This window comes from Phyllostomus discolor, chromosome 15 (genome assembly GCF_004126475.2).
Source record: "Phyllostomus discolor isolate MPI-MPIP mPhyDis1 chromosome 15, mPhyDis1.pri.v3, whole genome shotgun sequence".
Lineage (NCBI taxonomy): Eukaryota > Metazoa > Chordata > Mammalia > Chiroptera > Phyllostomidae > Phyllostomus > Phyllostomus discolor.
Genome location: NC_040917.2, coordinates 5,185,915 through 5,209,464, shown reverse-complemented (window position 1 = coordinate 5,209,464; position 23,550 = coordinate 5,185,915). Strand labels below are relative to the sequence as shown.

General features: G+C 50.9%; 1 protein-coding gene and 1 pseudogene across 2 annotated transcripts in view; both read left to right on the top strand.

Moving 5' to 3' along the window:
• Positions 1–4,689: 4,689 nt before the first annotated feature.
• Positions 4,690–23,550, top strand: part of EDARADD (EDAR associated death domain) — a 52,763-nt gene continuing 33,902 nt past the window's right edge. Inside the window, exons 1-3 of one of the 2 annotated variants that reach the window (XM_036016041.1) lie at positions 4,690–4,894; positions 15,762–15,820; positions 18,364–18,403. In XM_036016041.1, coding sequence (XP_035871934.1) covers positions 4,831–4,894; positions 15,762–15,820; positions 18,364–18,403 — 163 coding nt within the window. In that variant the 5' untranslated portion in view covers positions 4,690–4,830. Of the gene's footprint in view, positions 4,895–5,814; positions 6,004–15,761; positions 15,821–18,363; positions 18,404–23,550 lie in introns of those variants that run through there. The other variant, XM_036016042.1, reaches the window with a different exon arrangement.
• On the top strand, positions 8,514–8,595 carry LOC114512490 (annotated as a pseudogene).

The following is a 23,550-nucleotide window of genomic DNA, read 5'->3' as shown; positions in this document are numbered from 1 at the left end:
CACCTTTTCACCATGTAAATGACTCTCACATGGTAAATTCCAAAGGCAGACCCAAGTCTGTGTCTTGAATTTTTTTTCTATTCCATCAATCCTTTTACTTTTCCTGCACGGATGCTCACTGCTTTAAGTACTGTTGATTTATAGTCTCTTGCTATCTTAGAGGGCAAATCCCCATTCTCTGTTTTTCTTTTTCAAAATTCTCTTGGATTTACCATTCCACATGAATTTGCAGTCAGTTTCATGTCCCATGAAAATCCTGTTGGTTTGACTTGGTTTCTGTAGAATCTTCAAATGAAAACATGGTGACCACCTTTACAACAATGAGGCTTCTTACCTTCTGACCTCGGACAGCTGTCTGTTTAGTCAGATTTATGTTCATGTGCTTTCGGTGAAGCTCTGTCCTCCTTGCCATGCGTTTTCCACAGTTTAATTAGGTTCGTTCATAGTTACTTTGTGGCCGTGTTTGCTGCTGAGACCGGACCACTTTTCCCGGCAGGTTGCTGGTGACAAGGAAGGTGTTGGGTGCAGGGCTTTTCCTCACAAACTGAACCCAGTTACTGGTTCTCCCTGTTTCCCAGCTGACTCACTGGGACCTGCCAGAAATCCGCTTTCTTGTCTTAGCTCAGAATAAGTTATAAAGGACAGTTTATCAGGTTAACATTTCAGTGACTGATGATCTTCTAGACGTCTGGGTGACCAGCCTGAGCCTGTGTTCTGCATTCCGGGTCACAAAGCACGGGAAATGGTGCCGTTGGTGCCAACATGTGCAGTTTTTAGCTGGTCACTGCCAGCGCTGGATTTCCTTCTCATTTGCCCTTTTCTCCTAACAGCAAAAACAGAAGAAAGTCTCCCCTTGCTGACTTCAGTGAATTGGGTTTCAGGTTTCAATACATGAAGTTCACCTCTTTGAACAGATTTTCTCTCAAAATCTGGAGCACATATACATTGTTACATGAGAAGCTTGTCACTAAGAAAGCACCTGGAAATGGAGCTGAGACCAGGCACCAGGACCCACCCGTGAGTGGTCAGTGCAGATCGGGGAGGCTGGGGGAGTGCTTCTGGAATAAAAGTGCTTCCTGCACAGCGGCACCTCTTCTCCCTGTCTCTCCTGCCCTCCACACCTCCCCCTCCCCACCCCATGGCATTCCGAGTGTTTGCAGCAACACACCAGCTGGGAATCAATCACCCACATTGCACCATTCTCTCTGTGGGAAGCCAAACGCAGTACCCAAACGGTGGTTTTCGAGCCTATTGTCTCCATGGGTAAATAATTCCAAGTCAGCTGGTATGAGTGGGCAAGAGAGGTTTCACCTCCCGCACTAGAAGGGCACCAACTGCATGAGTGAGAAGTAGAGGGACCTTCAAGACTGATTCCCGTTTAAACACGTGTACTAGAATGTTGTGCCCGGTCAAACAGAATAGGATTCAAAGCAGCAAAAATGATACTACTATATTTTACTCATTTATGTTTTTTAGTCCCTCTATTAGTGCTTTGGAATACACCATTGTCATATGTATATGCAAATCTGCAGGGCAAACATTCCTGGGAAGCAATGACTGCATAAAAAGCCCTGGCTGTGTGGTTCAGTTGGTTAGAGTGTCATCTGGCAGACCAAAAGGGTGAAAGGTCACAGGTTGGATTCCCAGTCAGGGCACATACCCAGGTTTAGGGTTTGATCCCCCATCAGAGTGTGAACAAGAAGGCAACCAATTGATGTTTCTCTCTCCTGCCCTCTCTAAAAAAGTCATGAAAAAAGGTTCTTGGGTAATAATAATAATAATAATAATAAAAACAGGCAACAAAAGAACATTTTACATTTTCAAATATGCGTTTCCCTCACAAGGATGTAAACGGAACTCTGTAATAAATTACAGTGTATTATAAAGATAAACGGTCCCTTGGCCTGCATCCTCTCCTTACTCTGTTCTCTCCTACACACAGCTGCCAGGCTAATCCTCCGAAAACACCAATTTTCATATGCCACTTTTCAAAAACTAGCTTCCCGGCTTCCTGTTGCCTAAAAAACCGTGGCTTTTCCCAAGGCTTTTGTCTGGTGGTCAGGGCTCCTTATGGTGTGGCCCCTCCTGGACATTTCATTCCTGCTCATTTCTCCCGCCAGGTACCAGCTGTGTGACCTTCGGTGAGTTACTGAAGGCACCTTGTAACTTCCGGGGAAAGGTTCCACGCCCCTCCTATGCTTATTGCTCATTCAGCAACACTCTGGAAGGCCAATACCGGGTCCCATGCCAACCCCTGGAAGTCAGGAGCCAGGGGATGCTGCCACCACCTCACCTCATGGACTGAGAGTGGGAATGGGGCTTTTCCAGAAGCAACCTGGGGCATCGTTATGAGAAGCGGGGTGGTAAAACAGGGATCTACTACAACTGTCTTCACAAGCTCTGGACCAAATTTAACAGAATATGTTTCCTATTCCAGAGACAAGAAGGCAAATGAGCTCATCACCTCTCATTTGGGCCTCTTCCCCACCACACACAAATCCACTGGGGCTATCAACCACGGTCACCCAAGGCACCGTCCGAGTCTGGCATATAATGTGTCTCCTGTAGTCCGTATGTGACCATCATAGCTCTGGCCACTGTAATGAAGCTCAAACCCTGCCGGGGAGCTCAGTTTGTGGGGTTCATTTGTACCCAATATTTGTGCCTTTTGACGTAATGAACTATGTGGTTCAATAATATAACTTTTTATTTTAGGTTGCATAAATTGAAGTAACACCCAAAATGGTCTAAAAATGAACAAAACCAATATATTCCATGATGAGTCAAATAAAATGTATTTTGAGTTGCCATTCTCCTCCTTTGAAGCTTAGCAGCGTTCCTGATCATTGTCGTGACCTGTTTGTGAAAAGATACAAAACAGCAGGCTTCCCCCACGTAAGGCCGTAGCCAAACTGTCATGAATGACGGTCTCAGCATTTGCACAACCACTGTACAGCCAACCATCCTCTGAGGGCAGTCACACCAACCCACTCATCCTCCGGACGACCTCTCTTCCACACACACCCCCTTCCTGGCTTAAACTTCCATCGCTGCAGTCTATCGTGAAACATTTGCAAGTCTCTCTTGGCCATAAACTCCTAGGAGTCAGGATCTCTCACCTCGGTTTCCCCTGGGCTGGGTATTTTGTTTGGCACGTGGGGGCCAGGGGCCAGTTAAAACCTGCATTAACGAATGCTACTGGCCAACCCACTGATCCATGCTCTACGAACAAGCACTATAATAAACACCAGTTCGTTTCTTATAACAGAATGCTAGGAGCCTCTCTCAACAGACTAAATTGCAAGGAAAGAATGAAGGCTGAAAGGTAACTGTTTGTACCTACTGTGTCACAGGCACTGGCTTAGGTGTTTTGGTGTGTAGAGTATTTCGTTGAATTTTCACAGTCCTGTGAGTTCTCACAGACTCGGACTTTGGGTTACTTGCTAAAGTGATATGAAGTCATGATGACGGGCCCATGAGTGAAACGCAGTTCGGGGATGACCAAGTCTGCAAGCCTCCTGTGTGGAAAGATAAAAGTGCAGGTCCCTCAGTGGGCAGTGGAGCAACGGCAGCGTGAAATCTAACACGTACCCATATTTGCCGTGTATAGCGCGCACTTTTTTTGCCCAAATTTTTTAGGACAAATAAGGATGTGCATCATATGTGGGTATAATGATGACATACCATGGGTATGAGTATAACAATCCTGTGCATCATGCGCACGAAACCGTGGGTGTGCATTATACATGGTAAAATACGGTAATTCCAAGATGCATGCATATTTAGGTGCTATTAGGAAATGTTGAAAATGTTCATTTTAAAGAGTGTTTGTTTTAAAACCCTCTTTGGGCAGCAGTTAGAGCAAGAGGAAAGGCGTAATGTTACAGCAAATAGATTGCGTCAGAATGCTTTGGGAACTCCAGTGCATAAGAATTGTTAAATTACTTTTTTTTCTTTTCAATTGAAACAGGGATAGCTCTCATTTGAATTATGCTTTATAGTTCACCCAGCCCATGGGAAAAATAAAGGTAATTGGATATGGTTGCCATGCACAAGAAAGGAGGTACCATGAAATGGAATGTAAGGGACATATAAGTAATATATGTAGTTTATATATAATATATTAATATTAATGTTATATATAAGTATATATACTATATAGCCAATCTTCCTTTAAAAAAATTCACCTTGCCTTGGCGGTGTGGAGCACTATCTTGCAGATTGAAAGGCTGCAGGTTTGATTTCCAGTAGGGGCACAGGCCTAGGTTGCAGGTTCAGTTCCTGGTCCCGGCATGTGCCAGGGACAAGAGATTGAGGTCTCTCTCACATTTACATTTATCTTCCCTCTTAAATCAATTAGCATGTCTTCAGTGAGGATTTTAAAAAAAATGCCTCTCTGCCACTCATGTTCATTTGACACCCTGAAGAATGGGAGTGGTCGGAAGACGAGTGGTTCGATGCAGGGCTTGGTTAAGCAAGCCAGCTTCAGAGCAAGGCTCAGGTCGCTGCGGCTGCGCTGCTGACTGACAGCCGAGCTTGATGGGTGGTTCCTGATAACTGACCTCAGAAATAATTCCATTGTTGAGAGAAGTACACAAAGAACCACAAACCCACCCTCACAGTGGATTGTAAGAAAAAAATAACCTTAAAAAAATTTCCCTTATCAGAGGGCGGACCAAGAGGAAGTTTATCCTCCCACCCACGAATTTCCCAGAGAGGCTTCCTCAGGGAGGTCTTTCTCTCCCTCCACTCGCAGCAGCGGGACTCTGCTCTCAGTGTCTCGCGACTTCATGGCCCATTCCAGACGATAAAGCCAGTCTGGAGCCTGCCATGGGCCTCAGGACCACCAAACAGGTGAAGAGAGGCGCACAGCAAGAGCCTGGCCACCGAGAGGGTACGTAGGCATTGGCTGCTTTCCTGCACTTTTCAGAGCTGAGATTTCAGCTAGAGGCTCCTCCTTCGTGCACTAAAAGCTCGTACTTTCTCTCTTTCAAACCAGTTCCTGTCTTTCTAGTTTTAGGTATGAAAGCAGACATAGATTATTTAAAACCCATTAAGAGATTTCTTTTACATTTAAGTTGCCCATCACCTGTGTCTAATAGGTTTGTGATTGATGCTAGGTTTAGTTAAAGTATAACAATTTTAAATACAAGGTGGGGCAAAAGTAGGTTCACAGTAGTGAGTGCGCTAAAGTTTATTCTTGTATTATTTATCTATTATTATATTATTTTCCATACAAACAACTGTAAACCTACTTTTGCCCCACCCTGTACGTACTTAGTAAACAGTGCCAGTCTGTGCTCACGTAAGTAATCGGTATAAAAATCTCTTTAAATTAAAACCTAGTGGTCGTTTGTAAGAACCCAGTCAGTATTTCTGATAGGCCTGCAGCTCTTTCTCTGGAGAGGACCTGGGGGTGTGCCGGAGTGGCCTTCTGGCTGGCTGTGCGGCGCTTGCCCTGGAGACCCCGCAGCAACTAATACCAGAGAAATCCAGACAGAAGGTACTAGCGTGCGCCTTCCCGCCGCGATCGCCCGCGGGCATCTCCGCCCCGGCCTGCAGGGAGCGAGCACCCGCGGAGGTGCCGGTTAGAGGGTGATGCCTCCGCAGCCAGCCTGGGCGGCCACCGCGCGAGCTCGGGGGACCTGCCACCAGACCTGGGCGCGGCTGGGAGGGAAAGCGGGCTGGGACGCAGAGGCCCCGGGACCGTCCCAGCGCCCGGCCCCGCCCGCTGCAGGAGGACGCGCAAAGAAGGGGCTCCGCTAGTAGCCGGAGCGGAAGTGAGCCCGAGGAGGAGCAGCGGAGAGCCGAGGAGGAGGAGGAGGAGCAGGGACCGGGCGGGAGCTGGAGGAGGGGCGCGGGGCTGCGGCGTGAGCTGTGCGCGTCTGCACAGAAAGTGCTCTCAGTCCCCACCGCTTGCTCCCTCCTGGCCGGAGGCCACCGGTCCGGCGCTAGCCTCCCCACACGCCCCCATGGCTTCTCCGGACGACCCTCTACGAGCAGGTAAAGTGCACAGCGCTGCGCGCTCACCTGGAGGCGCCCGGCCGCGGCGTGGGGTAGGGGCCGAGCTTTTCGTGACCCCCCTACAGGCGTCCGACCGGGGTCGGCGCGGGGCTGGCAGGGAACAGTGGCACCAGGTTCCCACGTAGCCCTAGCCCCATCGCCCACGGGTGCCCCGGACGCGCCCGCCGCTTCCCACCTCCCTAGCGCTTTTGTTCTGGACTCCGCCGCCAGGTTGGGACAAGTCCCTCCAACCCCTGGCAGAGAAGAGTGCTAGGGGCGGATTCCCCTTTCCGGGCTCTCTCTTCCTCCCTCTCAAAGGCCTCATTTCTCCCCTTCTCACTTCACTTCTATTAAGTGAATTTGCTCCAGATATTGGCCCTCGAGCTATTTCATAAACTGGCATCCCCAAACCAAGACCCGGGTCCTGGTTCAGGACCCCAGCTGTGGGGCCTTTGATTCGACGGGCCTCCGGTCCTGTCCTTGCTTTAAAATACTGTGTTTGCACCGAAGGCCAGAGTCTGGACTGTTGTCTAATCTCCGTTGAAGTGAAAATCCTCCTCAGGCCTTACCTCCCAGGAAGTTCTCTGCCCTTGCTTTCCCGGTAACGTGGCCTATGCGCAGTGCATGTCCTGAACGCAAATGAATGAATGGTGGGCACCGGGAACGCGGAGGCTCTTCTAGTTTTGTGGAGGTTGGAAAGGCGAAGGGGATGGGTTGGAGACCACATATCCAGATACAGAAGTGCATGTAACTGCTTAGGTAAGCGCGTTTCCCAGTTTATTGCGTTGGCCGAAAAGTTCGTTAGGTCTTTTTTTATAAGATTTTAAAAAAGATTTTATTTATTTATTTTTAGAGAGGGAAGGGAGGGAGAGAGAGAAACATCAATGTGCAGTTGCTGGGGGCCGTGGCCTGCAACCCAGGCATGTGCACTGACTGGGAATCGAACCTGTGATGCTTTTGTTTGCAGCCCACGCTAAATCCACTGAGCTATGCCAGCCAGGGCTGTTAGGTTGTTTTTTTTTTTTTTTTTTTTTTTGGGTAGGATGGCTAGTAGCACTTAGTTGTCTTAAACTTTATTCAAAACAATTTTGTTAGATTGTATTGTGTCAGCTGTCATGTCAGCATGCATTTTTTTTAAAAAACTTGTCAAAGTCGGTGAATTTTTGTGCAGCCATTTTAATATTGAATATGGAAGAAGATATGCAACATTTTCGGTGTGTTATAATTATTGTTTCAAGAAAGGTAAAAAACACAACTGAAATACAAAAAAATATTTGTTCAGTGTATGGAGAAGATGCTTGTGACTGATCAAATGTGTCAAAAGTGGTTTATTGGTACTGTTGACATTTTGAGCAAATAATTCTTTGCTGTGGGGCTGCCTGATGCATTGGAAGATGTTTAGCAGCATCCCTGGCCTCTACCCACTAGAAGCCAATAGCGGGAGATAGCCGACATACTCAAAATGTCCAAATCAGTAAAGTTATTGGTGAAAATGAAAAACATGTCTTTTATTTTATGGGGAAAAAAACATAACAGACTCTTTGGCCAAACCAATACCTCTTGGGCTGGAGCAGGGACCAAGCTTGAATGTTCCATCGTTGATTTGTGGCTTGAGCTGTTAGGAGACAGTTTCTGCAGATTGACATGGTGATGTGCTGGGTTCGGGAGCGTTTCCTGGACATTCTAAAGAAAGATCTAAACTCTTCTTCAAGTGGGGGACGATACACATTTTACCCATGGTACATGGAAAATACACTGTCTGGCTGGCCTCCCCCACTCCCATGCCCCTCATTTGGAAAAACAGAAGAGGACTGAAAGGGAGGAGCCCTCCCACTCCCTATCCTCAGCACTCTCACCTTCGGATCTGAGAATCTAATCGACAAGGTGCAGGAGGTGTCAGGCCAGACTCTGCTAACTGTGGTTTCGGGTCTTGTCCAGTGATGGCTGGGGGAATTCAAAAAACGATCTTGATAGGAAGCCACTGAATAGGTATGAATGTAAAGTCTGCTTGTGCCCCTCCCCCTCCCAATCAGCTGGCTCCAGGGGGGCGGTGCTGGCAAACACAGCTCCCTCCCACAAGGTGTGAAAAGCCTCGGTGAGTCAGTCATGTGAGGAGGCGATTAATACGATCTGTGATGACAGCAGGTGCCCCGCAGAATCTAGATTCCGTGATGGACTCTGAGTCGGCTCTGCCCAGCCAAACCGGGGCTCCCAACCTGGAACGGGGGTGCTTGGACACCCCAGCACAGGAAGCGTGATGGCACACGGAGAATCTGGTGACACCAGGGTGTCTATGGAAGGGATGTCTCCTTGCCTTTGAGAAGCAGCACCTGGAGGTGAAATCTTTTTGGCTCCTACAAAGAGGGGGGAGGCCTCCCAAGGTAGACCTGTCCTTGTCCCTTGCAGTCATGCTGAGGAACTTACTCAGGCATCTGAAAGATGGCCTCATGCCCAGGTCCACTCTGGAATTTGTCAATAAGGTGACGGTTCCTCCATTTAAAACATTTAAAATCGCTTCTTGGCCTTTCGGCTAAGATCAAATGTAGCATCTGTTCTTATCAGTTTGAAATAGATTTAAAAATGATACCCCCTCTACCATCTCGTTTCGTTTCTGTCACCTCCAGGGCACACCCACGTCCCCCTTCCACTTCTGTGGTGAAGCCGCAGGTGGTGCCCCTATGTGGAACTTGGTGAAAGGAATTTTCACGTCTCCACCCCACACGAGGTTTCTATCCTCCCTTGTCGGAGTTCCTACACTCATCTCCCAACTGGTGCTTCGCGCCCACTCGTGCCTTCTACCGAGCCCTGCACTGAAAGGTGGCCCAGAGTGATTTTCTCTCCACCTAGAAGCTCACACCGAATTTCCAGCAAATCCCCAGTCCTTACTTTGCTTCCATACTCTGCACACAGGGCTCTCTTACCTGGCCCTTCGGCCAACTGCTGCCCTCTCTGCCCTGCAGCCGCGCTGTCTCCTTGGGTTTTGTGCCTTGTACCTCCTGCCTCCTGGCCTTTGCACCGGCTGTTCCTGCTGCCTGCAAGGCTCCCTTCACCCGCCCCCCGTCTGCTTACCCCCTTCAGGTTTCAGCTCAAAAGTCATGTAGATCAAACCCCACATTATATGCTCTGTGGTCCCCGGACCTTCCCTCCGGAGCACGGTCTCGGCTGTGCTGCCTTATCAGACTCTGTGCCCTTGGACAGAACAAATGCCTGCTTTGCAGGGCAGGCACCTGAGACACCTGTGCAGCACACAGCACAGAGTAAGTGCCGGCCAGCCACCCGCTGCCTCAGGGAGGGATGAGAGAGCAAGTGTAACCGCACATGCTTCCAGCTCTGAGGAGCTCATTCACCCGGTTAGATGCGTGAGCTGAGGTTACCCTGTAGAGTTAGAAAAGACATTTGTCTGTCCACATGTATGTAACCAAGGCATGTATGTATGATTATGCTGTTCTGCGCTTAATGAAATCAACAGCTTTTTAACTAAGAAAATTGACGAGATTGCTGAGGTCACAGAGGAGGAAATGCTGGTCGCAGTGCGGCCCTCTCTCTCTACCACTGGTCAGCAAGCCAGCAGGGAGGGGGTCAGAAGTGCCTGTCCAATGGGAATAAAGTCTGGTTCGTGTTTGTCCAGAATTGAAGTCCAAGAGAGAGGCTTTGAAAGTCTGGCATCCTTGCAGTGAGCTCAGCGCCCAGGGCCAGGAGCACCCGCCCCCTTCTGCACCCATCCTGGCTCCAGAGACCAGCTCAGCACCGCCCCTGGGGGACAGCTCAGCCCTCACCTCCCCTCCCGGCCCCACTGTGGGCGCGGGTGGGTGTGAGGTGCCACTCTGGCCCCCTCACACACACACCCGAGCACAGGGAGCAGGGGCAGGACCCCAGGGAAGCACTGCCAGCAGCACCCACATTTGAAAGTGGACCATCCTGCCCTTCTCCAGACCCAGCGGAGGGTGGACGGCTGTGGTTTTCCTTTCCCCTCCCCCGCCCTCCCCTCCCCACCCCTCCGCATGGGTTTCTCCTGTGCCCACCTCATTTCTTTCCCGTTCTTAATGCCTATGTTTTCTAAGTCTTCACCCCTCTCCCCTCCTCCGAACCTCTTCCTGTGACCCTCTGTTCCGGCTCTGCCCTCCTCCTCCCCTGCCTGTGCTGCTGCCACCGGCATGCACAATGCTAGGAGCCCCCGTGGCTAGATCCCTGGCCCTGTCTCAGCTCATTCAGCCCCAGCTGTAAGGTCTGAGGGTGACAGAGGGCTGGCGAAGAAAACAGAGAGGATAAAATAAATACCTGGTGTCAGCACCGCCCTGAGAGCTTTTGTAATCCTGAGTCTGGTTAGCACGCTCCAAGTCCTTATAACCAGTAACGAAAACAGCTGTGGATCTAAAGAAACACTATCGTGCCCTGGCTGGTGTAGCTCAGTGGACGGGGCGCGGGCTGTGAACCAAAGTGTCGCAGGTTCAATCCCAGTCCGGGTACATGCCTGGGTTGCAGGCCATGACCCCCAGCAACTGCACATTGATGTTTCTCTCTCTCTACCTCCCTTCCTTCCCTCTCTAAACATAAATAAATAAAATTTAGAGGAAAAAAAAGAAAGAAACACTATCGTACACAAAATAATAACGTGAGAGATACATTAACCCTGAAATCGCAAGGTCAAAGAATCGCCTTTAATTCTTCTCCAGAAAGCATGAAAGCCCCTTCCCCCACCTTCGGATCAAGGTGTTGGGAATTTGGGGAACTCTTGGCTGTTTCCCCTCTTTTCTCTGTGAGGACACCGTTAGAGCGGACCTTTGAACTCCTCGGAGCAACCGTCTCAAGGAGCCAGTGGCCTTTATCTAACGTGACTAGCAGAGAGAGATGTCAGAACTTGACCGTGTGGTGGCTGGACGACTCAGCGGAGCCGGTGCTGGCCGCGTGGGATTGTTCCTCCCGGGGAGGCTGCGGGGTGTGCGTGCAGCTCCTAAGGCCGGAAGAGATGCCGACCCTGTGGGTGATGGGATTTGGGTCTTTGAGTGGATGATCAGTAGATGACATTGTGGATGGAGGGTGGATGCTGGGATGATGTGGGGAGACGTTGAATGAATGTATTTCACACGTGGGAAGGACGTGAATCTGAGGGGCCAGAGAGTGGACCATTATGGGCTGACAATGTTATCCCCACCAAATTTTGTTGGCATCCTAACCCCCAGTGCCTCAGAACATGGCCTCATTTAGAAACAGCGTCTTTATGGAATGAATCAAGTTTGGAATGAGGCCATTAGAGTGGGCGCTAATCCAGTGTGACCGGCACCCTAACCGAAGGGATGTTTGGACACAGAGTCTCCGAGGGAGGGAGAGTCTGCTAGGCGGACTGAGCAGGACCCCTGATGGCAGTGGGACAGAGGTAGAGAGTCCCAGGTCCACGTTCTGGCTCTCCCACTACCGCATGACCTTGGGCACTCAGTCTGTAGAAATGGGCACACCTGTGCCTTTCCCAGGGTCCCCCTAAGGATGAGCCGAGACTGTGTGCAAACCGTGCGGCACAGGTGGGCACCAGGTGAGCGGGAGCTGTCCTTGTTACTGATGAGGCATGTGGCTATACTCGTGGACAGTGAGTAAGTGCCGTGACAGGGGCTTCTTACCTCACGGTGACCCTCTAACTGACGGGCCATTACTTCTCAGCACGCCCCCTCATGGACTTTCCAAAAGTCTTATTTGAGAGAAAGAGAAAGAGAGAGATCGAGAGAAAGAGAGAAACACTGATTTGTGGTTCCACTTACGCACGGGTGTGTCACTGGCTGCTTCCTGTATGCGCGCTGGCTGAAGATCCAACCCACAACCTTGGCGTCTGGGGACGACACCGACCAGCTGAGCTACCCGGCCGGGGCTCATCACTCACGGACTTTTAGAGCTGGACAGGCACGTGGGGGCTCTCTGTCTGTCCCCAAGCATTCAGACGAGGGACACCATGCCCGAGAAACAAGTGACTGTGCAGCCCGCCTCCTTGCTGTCACCCGAGGCCTCAGAGCCGGGCCGGGTGCCCTCCTCGGGCATCAGGTCACCGTGGGTGTCCCTGGTTCCTTTGAAAATCTCCCCCGAAGATGCTCACGTGGATGAAACATCGCCCGCACTGCCGGCAGCGAGGTCCCTCGGTCCGTTCGTTGCCAGCTACTCTGCGGTGATCTGTGCCTTGTTTATTTCTTTAGTTTTTCTTTATTCTCATAGACATTTGGGTCTGTTTCTAGATTCTCCATTCTGTTTACTATATCTAGGCTAGGGCCAAACTTTAATTTTTTAAATTTTTTTAAAAGATTTTATTTATTTATTTTTAGAGAGGGAAGGGAGGGAGAAAGAGAGAGAGAGAGAGAGAGAGAGAGAAACATCAATGTGTGGTTGCTGGGGGTTATAGCCTGCAACCCAGGCATGTACCCTGGCTGGGAATCGAACCTGAGATGCTTTGGTTCGCAGCCCACACTCAATCCACTGAGCTATGCCAGCCAGGGCTAGGGCCAAACTTTTAATTGCTGTAGCTTATTTTTGAGAATTTTTTGGTTTATTTTTTCATATAAGCTAAGAACCTGTCTCTCCCTACCCCCACCATGAAAAATCCAGCTGTGTTTATCTACTTGGCCCTCACAGGGCTCTTAACGGGCACACTTGTGAACAGGTTAAATGTACCAGCTAGTGTAAAAACACCCCTTTATAGTTTTTACTCTTGTCAACCAAGAACACGTGTGCATGTCTGTCTGTGTGTTTCTATGCCAGTGGCGACGCCGCCACCACCCCGCCCCAGTGCTTTCCACCAGGAGCGCCCCCCCCCCGCCACCTGCCCCTGGTTTTAGCTCCATAAATCCATTTCCCCGGGACCTGATAGTCTCTGGATGAACCCGACTCCACGTCTGGGCGGAGGGAGGCCCTGGCCCTGCCGGGGCTGCCGGTCCTCACTGCGGGGGGCGCACGGCCTCCTGTCTGTTTCCGCTCTTCCGCACCCCGTGCCCCACCTGGTGCTGCAGCATTGGCTGGGGGCTCAGCCCGTTCCCCGGGGCCTGTAAAAATAAACAGTTTAAAGCTCTTAAATAAACTATTGGGTTTTACACTTAAAATATGGTGAACACACAGTTCCCAGAGCTCTCGGGGAACTGCAAGACTTCCTGCTTCCAGACCAGCCTCGGACGCTGGGGGTCAGCCCTGCGGCGAGTGGCCGCCCAGCCGGAGGCCGACACGGTCTCAGGAGTGAAGATAATACAGTAGCAGCAGCCCCTGCTACCTGAACGCCGCTGTGCCTTTCCTGACGGCCCTCTCACTGTGCTGTCATGCTGCAGAAAACCTAAATTCTGCATCCCTCCCAACTGCACCTCCACGTTTTCTGGAGATTTCAGACCAGAGCAAGAGCTGGGCACCTCCAAACCCTGCTGCCGTCCACCTGTGTCTTCCCGTTCAGCTCAGAGCCCCCTGGGACACGCTGAGCTGCCACAGAGCTCGGTCGGCCAGCCCCAAGGGGCACTGGGAGTTCATCCCGCCGGGTGTTTCCCGACGCTGACCAGAGTGACAGTGATCTGCTGAGGAGCATGGGCACCAGAGACTGGGGGGGGCCCCCCCACCCTGCAGAGGAAGAGGCTGAGGCTGTAAACACTTCTGTGAACCATCTGAGGTCACATGGCTGGGCTTGTCCCCAGCTGGACTGCGGGCTCTCTGGCATGTGGTGAGACCCAGGCGCTGCCCCGAGCCCACGGTGCCTTCCTGTCAGCTGTCCTGTTTGTGAGCTGTCCTGTTGCATCCTCTCTGCTGCCTTTGGTGCAGTTCTGCCTCCCAGCCGTCTGCCCTCCTGTCCTCCTGTGTCTCTCTCTTTCCTGCCTCTCCTGCCCATTTGTGTGTAGGAAACAGGCCTAGTTTGTCACGGACACAGTGGGCATAGCTGCCCAGGGTGCTGTCGGGGTCATTTAGAACCCCACCCCCCACCCCAGCACCCCAGTGCTACACAGCTGTTGGCCCGAAACCGCATTGTTCATGCCCGTTCCAGTCCTGCAGCGCTAGCTGCTGGCTGGGAGCTCTGTGAAGTGTCAGCATCCAGGTGCACTTCAGTGAAAAGGAAGCGGTTGAGAGGAGACTGTGATAGGAGGAGGGAAGAAGGGCCTGAGGCTGCTTGGGTGGTGGCTCCCCCACCCTCTGCCCAGCCAGAAGCAGAAGGTGAAAGGCAGGGGGAGGAACTGACGGCAGGTGTGGCTGGCAGGACCTGTCTGAAGCACATTGATTGTTACGTCCTTTCCCATCTCCAGGCCTTTGCCCATGCTGTTCCCTCTGCCTTGTGCTTTTCCCTGCCAGCGCCTTCTCCTGGCGGGTGGCAGTACACGGGAGTTCCCCCCCACCCCACCCTGCCCACCGCGCCCATCCTTCTGTGTATTTCTCTGGTGTTGGGCAGAGTGCTCGTGCTGTGATTAAATTTCCTGTTACGTGGGCATCAGCAGTTCTGTAAACTCAGGGTGCAGCTAACAACACAGTTGGTTCTTATTTTCTTTATGTCGATTTAAATCCAAATCTGAATCTGTTTCTACGGGGCTGGCAGGAATTCCATTTCAGTCCAAACCAGGGGCCCGGCCCCTCCTTAGAGCCACACAGAAAACTGGAGGACGGATGAGCTTTAGAGGTTTTAGTGCGCTGGGGTGGGAACAGTGTCCTCCTGGTCCAAGGTGAGGCGACCCTGAGCTCTGGCAGCCCTCTGCTCCTGGGCCGGGCACCAGTCACGGTCGTGGTTGGCCCTCCGTGCCTTCCCGCATGTGGTCTCACCACCTCCGGGCTCTGGTCACGAGGCTGCAGACCATTGTCCCTGTCCTGGGGGAGGGTTCTGGCCACGCCCTCCCCGTTTGCCCCACTCATTGGGTCACCCTCTCAGTCTCCCCAGTGACAGTAGGCTGTCACGAAACACACAGTTCCCTTCACACCGCCGTCCTCTGGCACTGTCACGGACTGTGGAAAGGCCCCTCTCAGATGGGAGACCTTTGCCTATGCAAATGATCTCAACCAAGTGTCCTGGTCTGCTGGTTTCGGTCTCCAGCGGCGGCCCGGGGCCCGGGGCGTGGGGTCTGCTCCATGAGGACTGGGGAGAAGGTGGAAGCCACCCTTGGCCGGCTGAGGCTGCCGTGTGGGGTTCAGCAGGCCCCATGCTGCCCGGCCGAGGGTCCCACTCAAGCCGATACGGTCGTTTATTAAAATAGTTTTATAGATATGGTCATTTATTAAGACGGTCTTCTGACAAATGTTTTGTAAAGCATTTCGGAAAGAGGGAGCTTTTTCTAATTTGTACAAATTCATAAGATTTAGTGGTAGCCTGTTCTGTTTTCTACATGTCCTTATTAACTTCCTTAACTGTCTGTTTGATAAAGATTCTGTGAGTATTTTTGACTTGCGAGCCACATTCAGATGCTTAATGTTTTCATATGGTGAAGGTGGATCACAGAGGAGCAGGCAATAGGGGAAGAAGCAGACGCCCAAACTAACTCATTCCTGCTCGAAGTTACAGTCAAGTCCAGTGTGCAAGAGAGTCATTCATGTCCTGTCTGCGTGATTTGTGGCTATTGGTAACTCTGGGTATTTGTAGGTATTTATAAATAAACTGTTCTAAATGTGGATTTTTTAAAAAAGTTTGTCTTGATCCCTTTCTTGTGCAGTCTGACCCACCCCTACTTACTCTCCACTGACAAAGGTAGCTTGTCCCTATGCGGAGATGATTACCCACGGATGCCGCCGAGCTTTTGTGTTAAAGGAGACTCTCCATGCTTCTTTCTCTGCAGGTCGCATGGCGGAGGAGCCCGTGGAGGACACGGACCCCAGCACTCTGCCCTTCAACGTGGTAGGTTACAGATGCCGCCCCGTCGGCCGTGACTCTTGTTTTTCCTTTCCTCCCTTTGTTATTTCTTTACATTTTTTTATTACTCATTACTCATTACTACCAGGAAGATCAGAAACCCCCAAATGATATTTTCCCGAGATAAGTTTCTTTATCATGGGAATCTCTGTGACCAAAATAAGCTTTGGGTTTCTCCAGGCTGAAAGCGGCTAAACTCGGCTCTTGTTTTGACACCTGGTGGAGTGAACTTCTCAGACGTGGGAAGGCTTTGTCTGCATGTCCCCCTTTAATGCTGTCCCTGTGTAGTTGCCCCCCTCTGCAAAAGGTCTAACTTGAGATCGAAGGAAAACACAGGACCACCTTCCGGTGACGGAGTCCCCACAGGCCCCGGGAAGGTGGGTACTGCCCGTTTTGTAGAGGAAGCTGAGACCCAGTGAGCCTGGAGGGACTCACACCTGGCCTCCATGTACGTGACTCTGCATCCACCTGTGAGACTCGGGGCAGGTACTTGCATCCCCATTCTACCCACGAGGAAGTGGGAGCCAACGGCTGTGTCTGAAGTCACCCTGCTCTGCCCTGCGTGCCGCCTGTGGCTCAGGACCGCGTCAAGCCATGACAAGGGGACATGTGTTACTGGCCCACAGTGTGAGGCACAGTCCTTTTTCCGGAGTGGCCGGAGGATCCGGTTGGGTGCTTAAATGACAACAAATGCGCTGAGTGTGATAAACTTCAATGTCTGTATGTCCAGTGAGTCACGAGGCCCGTTGGTGCCTTGAAGACCTGCAGTGCTTGTGTTCATGGCCATGATAAGAGTGGACAGTGGAGGGGATCGAGCAGGGACATCCAGGAGGGATTTAGGAGGAACAGATGCCTTTGTCTTCACTCCCACAAAAACAGAAGGCAGATGCCCCTGTGGCTGTGTCCTGGGACCCACCCCACTGCTCCACCTGTGACTCCCTGGGGCCCCACTCACTTCCCTGAGGTGTCCCTCTCTGAGGTGTCCCTCCCTTAGAGCCATTCCTCCTGCTTCTCCCCTCCACTCGCTGCCTCTGAGCATTTCTCCAAGCGCCCTCTCTGAAGCACGCTACATCAGTTTGCTAGGACCACAGTAATGAGGCTCCGCAGCCTGAAAGGCATTAAACCGCAGAAACATGTTGTTCCGAGGTTCTGGAGCCAGAAGTCCAAGGCCAGGGTGTCTCAGGGTGCGCTTCCTCTGAAACTGCAGGGGAGAACCCCTCCCGCCTCTTCCAGCTGCTGGCAGCTGCCGGCCATCCTCGGTGTCCCGGGGCTGCCTCGCTCCTCCTCTGTGTTCTCCCCGTAGCCCCGAGTCTGTGTCTCTCTCCTCTCGTGAGGACATCGGTCACGTCGGGTTAAGGGCTCACCCTACTCCAGTATGACCTCATCTTAGCTCATTATATCTGCAACGACCCTCTGTTCAATGAGGCCACATTCTGAGGTACCCGGGGGTAGGGCTTCAGCACACCTTGCGGGGTGCACAATTCATCCCATAACATTCCTGTGGCCTCCCGGATTAAGTCACACTCCTTGGCGTGTCCGGTGAGGTCAGCATCCCTCTGAGATCCGGTCGTGAACAGCTATTCACATGAGGGAAGACTGACTCCTAAGTTCTCTGTGATTGATGATTGATTGATTGATTGATTGCTTTTGTGGAAAGGGATTGGAGGCTTCTAGACATCCTAAAATTTTACTGCCGGGCTCCAAAGAACCTCCAAGGAAAGGCATTCAAAACAAAATCAAAGCTTTGTTTCAGGCTTGTTTGTTTTTGTCCTCTGTCCGAGGGCGAGGCCCATGGGAGGATTGGAAGGCACAGCTTAGTTAGGCTGCGGGACGGTGGACCCCCCCGGGTCTGGGGGCTCAGTGGGGGGGAACTGGGCACACTCTCACCCTACTCACGGAAGTCTTCAGAGAACGACTACTGGTATAATCGGAATCCAGGGCTTCCAGAACATTCCATACCTGCGTGCTTGTGGGTGCCAAGAGAGGAACGCGTGGTTGTGAGTGCACTGCTGCAGTGCAGCACTCAGCGAAGGTGCGGGGCGCTGTGCGTAGCTGTGCTGGCGACCGGGCAGTCTGCAGATCTTCCTGCAGCCCATGGGACGGTGACTGTTTGAACGCAGGACAGGGCTGTCACAGACAGGACTGCCCGGGACGCTGTGCATTCACCCAGACAAATGCCACAGAGACGGTGGGACAAAAATGAGTGCATCCCCATAATTCATGAAAACAGATGCCCCTCAGTTTTAAACTGCAGGAAATTAGCGGTGCAGTGGCCAGAGCTCAGGAAATGAGGAAGGCTACTCTGCTTCATGTTCTAATGTTAACTCCTCGTCAACCTCAATCTCGTTTCTGTAAGCCGACAACACAAACCGGCTATGGGTCAGCCCCAGTGATAAGTCCAAGGCTAACAACGTGCGAAGTTCTGAATTAAAATCGTGACTTTCCCAAGACAAAGCTTTCTTTTACTTTGATCTTGTAATTGACTGTGGCGTTTAAAACTAACTGTCCTCTCTTGTTGGTTTCTACAGTCAGACAAATACCCTATTCAAGACACGGGACTCCCGAAAGGTACGTATGGTTAACGTAACCACTTGGGCTTACGCTTATTGCACTGTCGTGAATGAAGCACTGGTGAAAGTAACTTTTCATTAGTTAAAATTGTAAGTGGCTTTTTTGGATGATTATCTAGGTGTGCATTTTCTTATTAAAATACATAAATTAATTGATAACACTATACATGAAATTTCTATGGTGTTTTTCGTGTGCATAAAATGAAGACACTCCCCAGGACCCCAGGTTGCAAGTGACAGACGCCTTGCTGAAGTTAGTTTTAGAACGTGGGGAGAGACCTGTTGGCGCAAGGTCTTCTGGCGCTGCCAGCTGCAGGCACTCAAAGGGCGGCTCTGTCTTCTGTCCTCAGGCTGGCTTTCCCCAGGGGGGAGTGGGGGGTGAGGGCGGGGGCAGGGGGGATGGACATGATGGTCCCCAACACTGTTAGCTTCACACTTGGTGCTGCTCATGATGGTCGATGGTAGAAAAAGAGGGACCTTCCCCCACCGGTGCGACCACACAAGCAGTTTGGCGGTGTGGCCGCTGCAGAATGAGCTGTGGTCACCAGGGCAGAGCCTTGAGATTGGGTGGGTGCGGAGGGTACACCGTCATTTCCACCCAGACCACAGGAACTTCGGTTCTGTTTCCAAAGGAGGGTGGCTTGTCAGGCCCCAAAGCAAAAACAGCTCTCTTTCACAGCCCGCACTCCGACGACACATTGGGGTGGTGCAGACCACAGAGGGGGCGAGGCTCTGCCTCTCTGGGTTGCCCTGCACCCCAGGTGGAGGCCAGGCTGCTGGTTGCCGCCCTGGAGCCTTTACTTGTGCTCTGCTGACAACCCAGAGGGGAGAGTGGGGAGTGGTCAATCTGACCGGCTTCGGAGCTGCCCTGCCCACACCCCCGCTTCCCGGAGAGAGGACTTCCTAGCACACTCTGTGGGTTCCCAGCAGCGTGTGCAGTGCCAGGTGTCATGGGGTCACTGACTGGAGATGGGCGGGGAACCTGACCACCACCAGAGCCCACTGCCCTCCCTTCCAATCTCTGCTTACCAGACTCTTCCCCCGCTCCCTGAAGGTACAGCATGACAGGATTCTTCCTGTGCGTGTCCCAGGAATGGCAGTGGTGGAGGAAAGACCAGGTGTGAGCCCCACTCCCGGTGGTTAGGGAAGGCTCTGGCGAGCTCGCTGCCCCCCCATCCATGGGTGACCTCTGCGTGTCCTGAGTCCCCACTCTGTGGTTCTCCAGTTCTGTAAGAGAGTGGGTGGCATGAGCCTGGCAGCCAGGCACAGATGGGACGGGACACAGTCTTGGGTGACAGTGAAGACTTCAGTGTGTGATGTTTGTTTAAAATGCATCAGATCCTAGGCCCCGCTGCCCTGAAATCATGATGGGTGGTCCGGGGTCAGGCCAGGGAACCTGCATTCTAACACTGACCGAGTGGCCAGGACCCAGACCTCACTCTGAGAACCGATCTGGAAAGCTTCCAGAGCTTGGTGTGCCTGCCAGCAGCACGAGAACAGAGCCAGCCCTCGTGGGCTCAGCGGTGGCTGCAGGCCTCCGGGGCTCAGGTTCCCATCTGCAGCGCAGGCAGGACTCATGAACATCCACCTCCCAGGTGCTTGTGAGAAGGCAGGGGACCGAGCCTGGGACGGTGCCTGACACACACGAGCCTCAGCCAGGTGGAGGGGACGTGGCCAGAGGACTGTGAGCAATCAGGGTTGAGGACTGTTGAAAGCTTTCATAGCAGAGCAGCCTAAAGTGGGACTATTATTATTATTATTATTATCATCATCATCATCATCATCTTAATCCTCACCCAAGGATATATTTGTTGATTTTAAAGCGGGGCGGAGAGCGAGACCTTGATCAGTTGCCTTCCTTACTCGCCCTGATTGGAATCGAACCCTCCACCTTTCGGTGTTTGGGACGACACTCCAGCCAGCTGAGCCACTAGCCAGGGCCGGAGGGGCACTATTTCAGACAAAAGATGAGCTGCAGTGACTCAGGGAAAGCACTGTCATGGTTCCATCTGTCTCAAGATCTTTTCCTTACATGAGGTTTCCTGTTTTGAAAGAAAAAGATTGTTGCTTAGTACCCGATACTACAGTAACCATACTGTTGGGTTTCTCCGAGAACTTATGACAAAACTTTAATAGAATGGTGATGAGTTAGCAAGAAACGTGGCTGTAAAGACCCTATCTTCTGTGGAAATAGTATTTGTAAGCACATACTTTCTTATCTCCAAAGAAATCTATCATCTTACATGTAATGGACCATGCCCAGAAGTTTAAACACTCACTCACTTCAACATTTTGCCTTCAATAGCATAACAACGTAAAGTCTGCTAGTATTTTTTTAACAATATCATCATCGAATGTTTATGGTAATTTTCTCATTGACATTGTTTTTAGGGAGAGAAAACCCATATGAATTAGTGAAGAGATTAATTTGTAGATTTAAAAGTAAATGTGATCTAATTATATTAAGTACAAACTCAGACCCCTACATTTTAAGTGAATTTTAGGGAGGCTTTTTATTTAGTAAATGAGCTATTTTTAATTAGCTTGAGCAATTTCCATGTGGTTAGAAAGTCCTCGAAATGTATTTTCTTTAGCAGATTCTTCATGTTTCACAAAACCCTTATTATATTTCTAGTATATTCCTACTTTATTCATCGACAGTAGAAAGCTAATTTCTCAGTGCTGTCCAAACTGGAGTGGTTTTGAGTGATGTGGTTTTACTGTAAATGAACTGTGGAAATCCAGTATGATTTTAGTGATGGGCATGTTTCTGAGATGAGACATGTTATTGTGCCTGTTTTCCGGTTGGGAACAAGTGTGTAGCTTCTGCCTTTCCTGGTGGCAGGGACTTCACGGGTCCCAGTGCCAGGCCTCGTTTCTGGTGGGACACACGTCCCGTGAGCATCCGAGGTGCTAAGTTAAACTCGGGACCAGTATACGGAAGATGGAACAGAATAGCTTGTCTTGTAGAAAATGCTGGCTTGCTTTTTCTGAAGGGGATATGGCCCCACATTGGATAGAAAAATGTCTTTGGAAAAATAATTCTGATTTTTGAGCCACTGTTCGTAGTGAGGAGAAATCATACATCACAAGTCAACCTCATTTTATCATCTTTATTTTTTCTGGTGTTAATGTTCTTTCTTTTACCATTCAAAAATTTATATAGTGAATTTAAAGTTAAAAGAGAAGTAAGGTAGACTGGTTTTTTTGTTAATCATTTTGAGGAATTTGAACTTAAGCATGGATGATATTTGGGGGCCTTTTAGAATAGTTGGTTAACTAAATGTAGCAGTAGTAGCTCAATTTGAAAAAGTTTGGAGAAAATAACAGTGTACTAAGGAAATTTCTAAAATAATTCAGAAGTAAAAATGTCCGCCCTGACACTAACAAGCCGACCTATGTTGGTCTCCTGTGCATTCTCACCTCGCACGGTGACAGAATTCCGTGAATAGGTTTTCGTGTTCAAACTTGAAACCGAACACCCTCCCACCCACCTCCGCCAAGGTGCTCTCCAGGGCACCTCCTGTTATAATAAATCAAATACCAATCCTCTCTCACAAATCAGGACATGAATAGAAAGTTGACCGCTCTGCAAATTTTTTTCTTTTGCGGAGAGCAAAGGACAGGGAGATAACCTTAGGAGTGTTTGGGGTACCACATAAGAAGAGTTGCCATTTAAATTCAAGGTTTCATTGCATTGGACAAAAATACCCCACTTTTGCAGAAATGCTGAGTTGACATTATGACCCTAGCCCCTTCTTGTGAAAAGTTGCACGGCTGAAATCACAGGTCTGCAACTTTTTTTTGCTGTGGTGGGATCCGTGGAGTGCTCGTTAGATGACAGTTTTCAGGGATCTCTGAGGTGCCAGGTGAGGCCTGGGGTGGATCCCAGGAATCTGCCTGGTTAGGACGCAGCCCCGGTGTCAGGTGCAGAGGACGGGGGACTGTGTCTCGAGGAACACAAGCTGAGGCAGGATCTCTGCCGCTCTGCTGGGAGGATATCGCACAGACTCTCAGCAGAAGACCATGTTTCGTTTAAATTGTGCAGGAGGGAGTGAGTGTAGCCCCTTGTTTGAACAAACCTGGCAGCCAGCCCAGCACACAATAGGTGAATGAATGTTAACGAAGGTAAAAAATAAACAGATGAATCAATCTGTCGTTCAGTCTTCACTTTTGAACCCTGAGTTAAATGATTCTCTGTTTAAGGCTTTATCACTCTGAAAATGTACATGACACCAAACATTTCTTTTATAGCATGCTGTGTTTCTGTCAGCTTTCAAGTTCAGAGTGTGATGTGGAATTCTGAGGTTAAAGATAAAAATCTGACGGAGCAAAATCGTTGTTTAACACCTCGGCACCACCCTCACCACATGCTGGGGACCCGTGAAGTTAACACACGTAGGACGACCCGAGGGTGGAAGTTCTACCCTAACCGTGAACTTTGAAAGGTGTTAGACATTTTTTCATGTGTGTTCTGTTCCTTTGACCTCCTGGCAACCCCCAAGTTCACAAAAGAACTGGAACGGCTGGGCGTGGCTTTTGGGAGGTGAGCTAGCAAGACAAGTGTTCCCCCCACCCTGCCCCTTTGGCTCTCCGAAGGGCCGGGTAAAACGTCAGACAGATGGATGACACGGTGCATTTGGTGTGCTGTCTGTCAGAGGGGAATGTGTTTCGAGTGCCTCTAAGTCATCCGGTCTGTGAGGAGGGGCCCTGCCCTGGGGTTATGGAGGTGGCCACACACAGGACACCTGACACTGGGTAGGTGACTGGGTAGGTGACACCGACACATGTATATGAGTCACAGGTGCTCGCAGCCTGGGGGAGAAGGACTCTGAACACCACACGGGTCTCTACGGGGGCCAGAGTGAGCAGCCAGGTGCTGGGGGAGACAGGCCCTGGTCCCCAAGGGAGGATGGGGTAGTGTCAGAACAAGTCTGTGGCCTGGCTGGGGATGGAGCCCACCACTTGGGGGTAGGGGGGCAGGGACTGTGCTGGTCCCCCTGGTTAGGAGCGCTGTTTGGCAAGGGGCCTCCATGGGGCAGGTACGATCCGGCCGTCCTGACCCTGCCAGGGGTCCAGGTCGCACGTCACGTGGAGTCTTAGGCCTCACCGCCCTCGGACTGTGTTCTCTTCACCAAGCTTTGT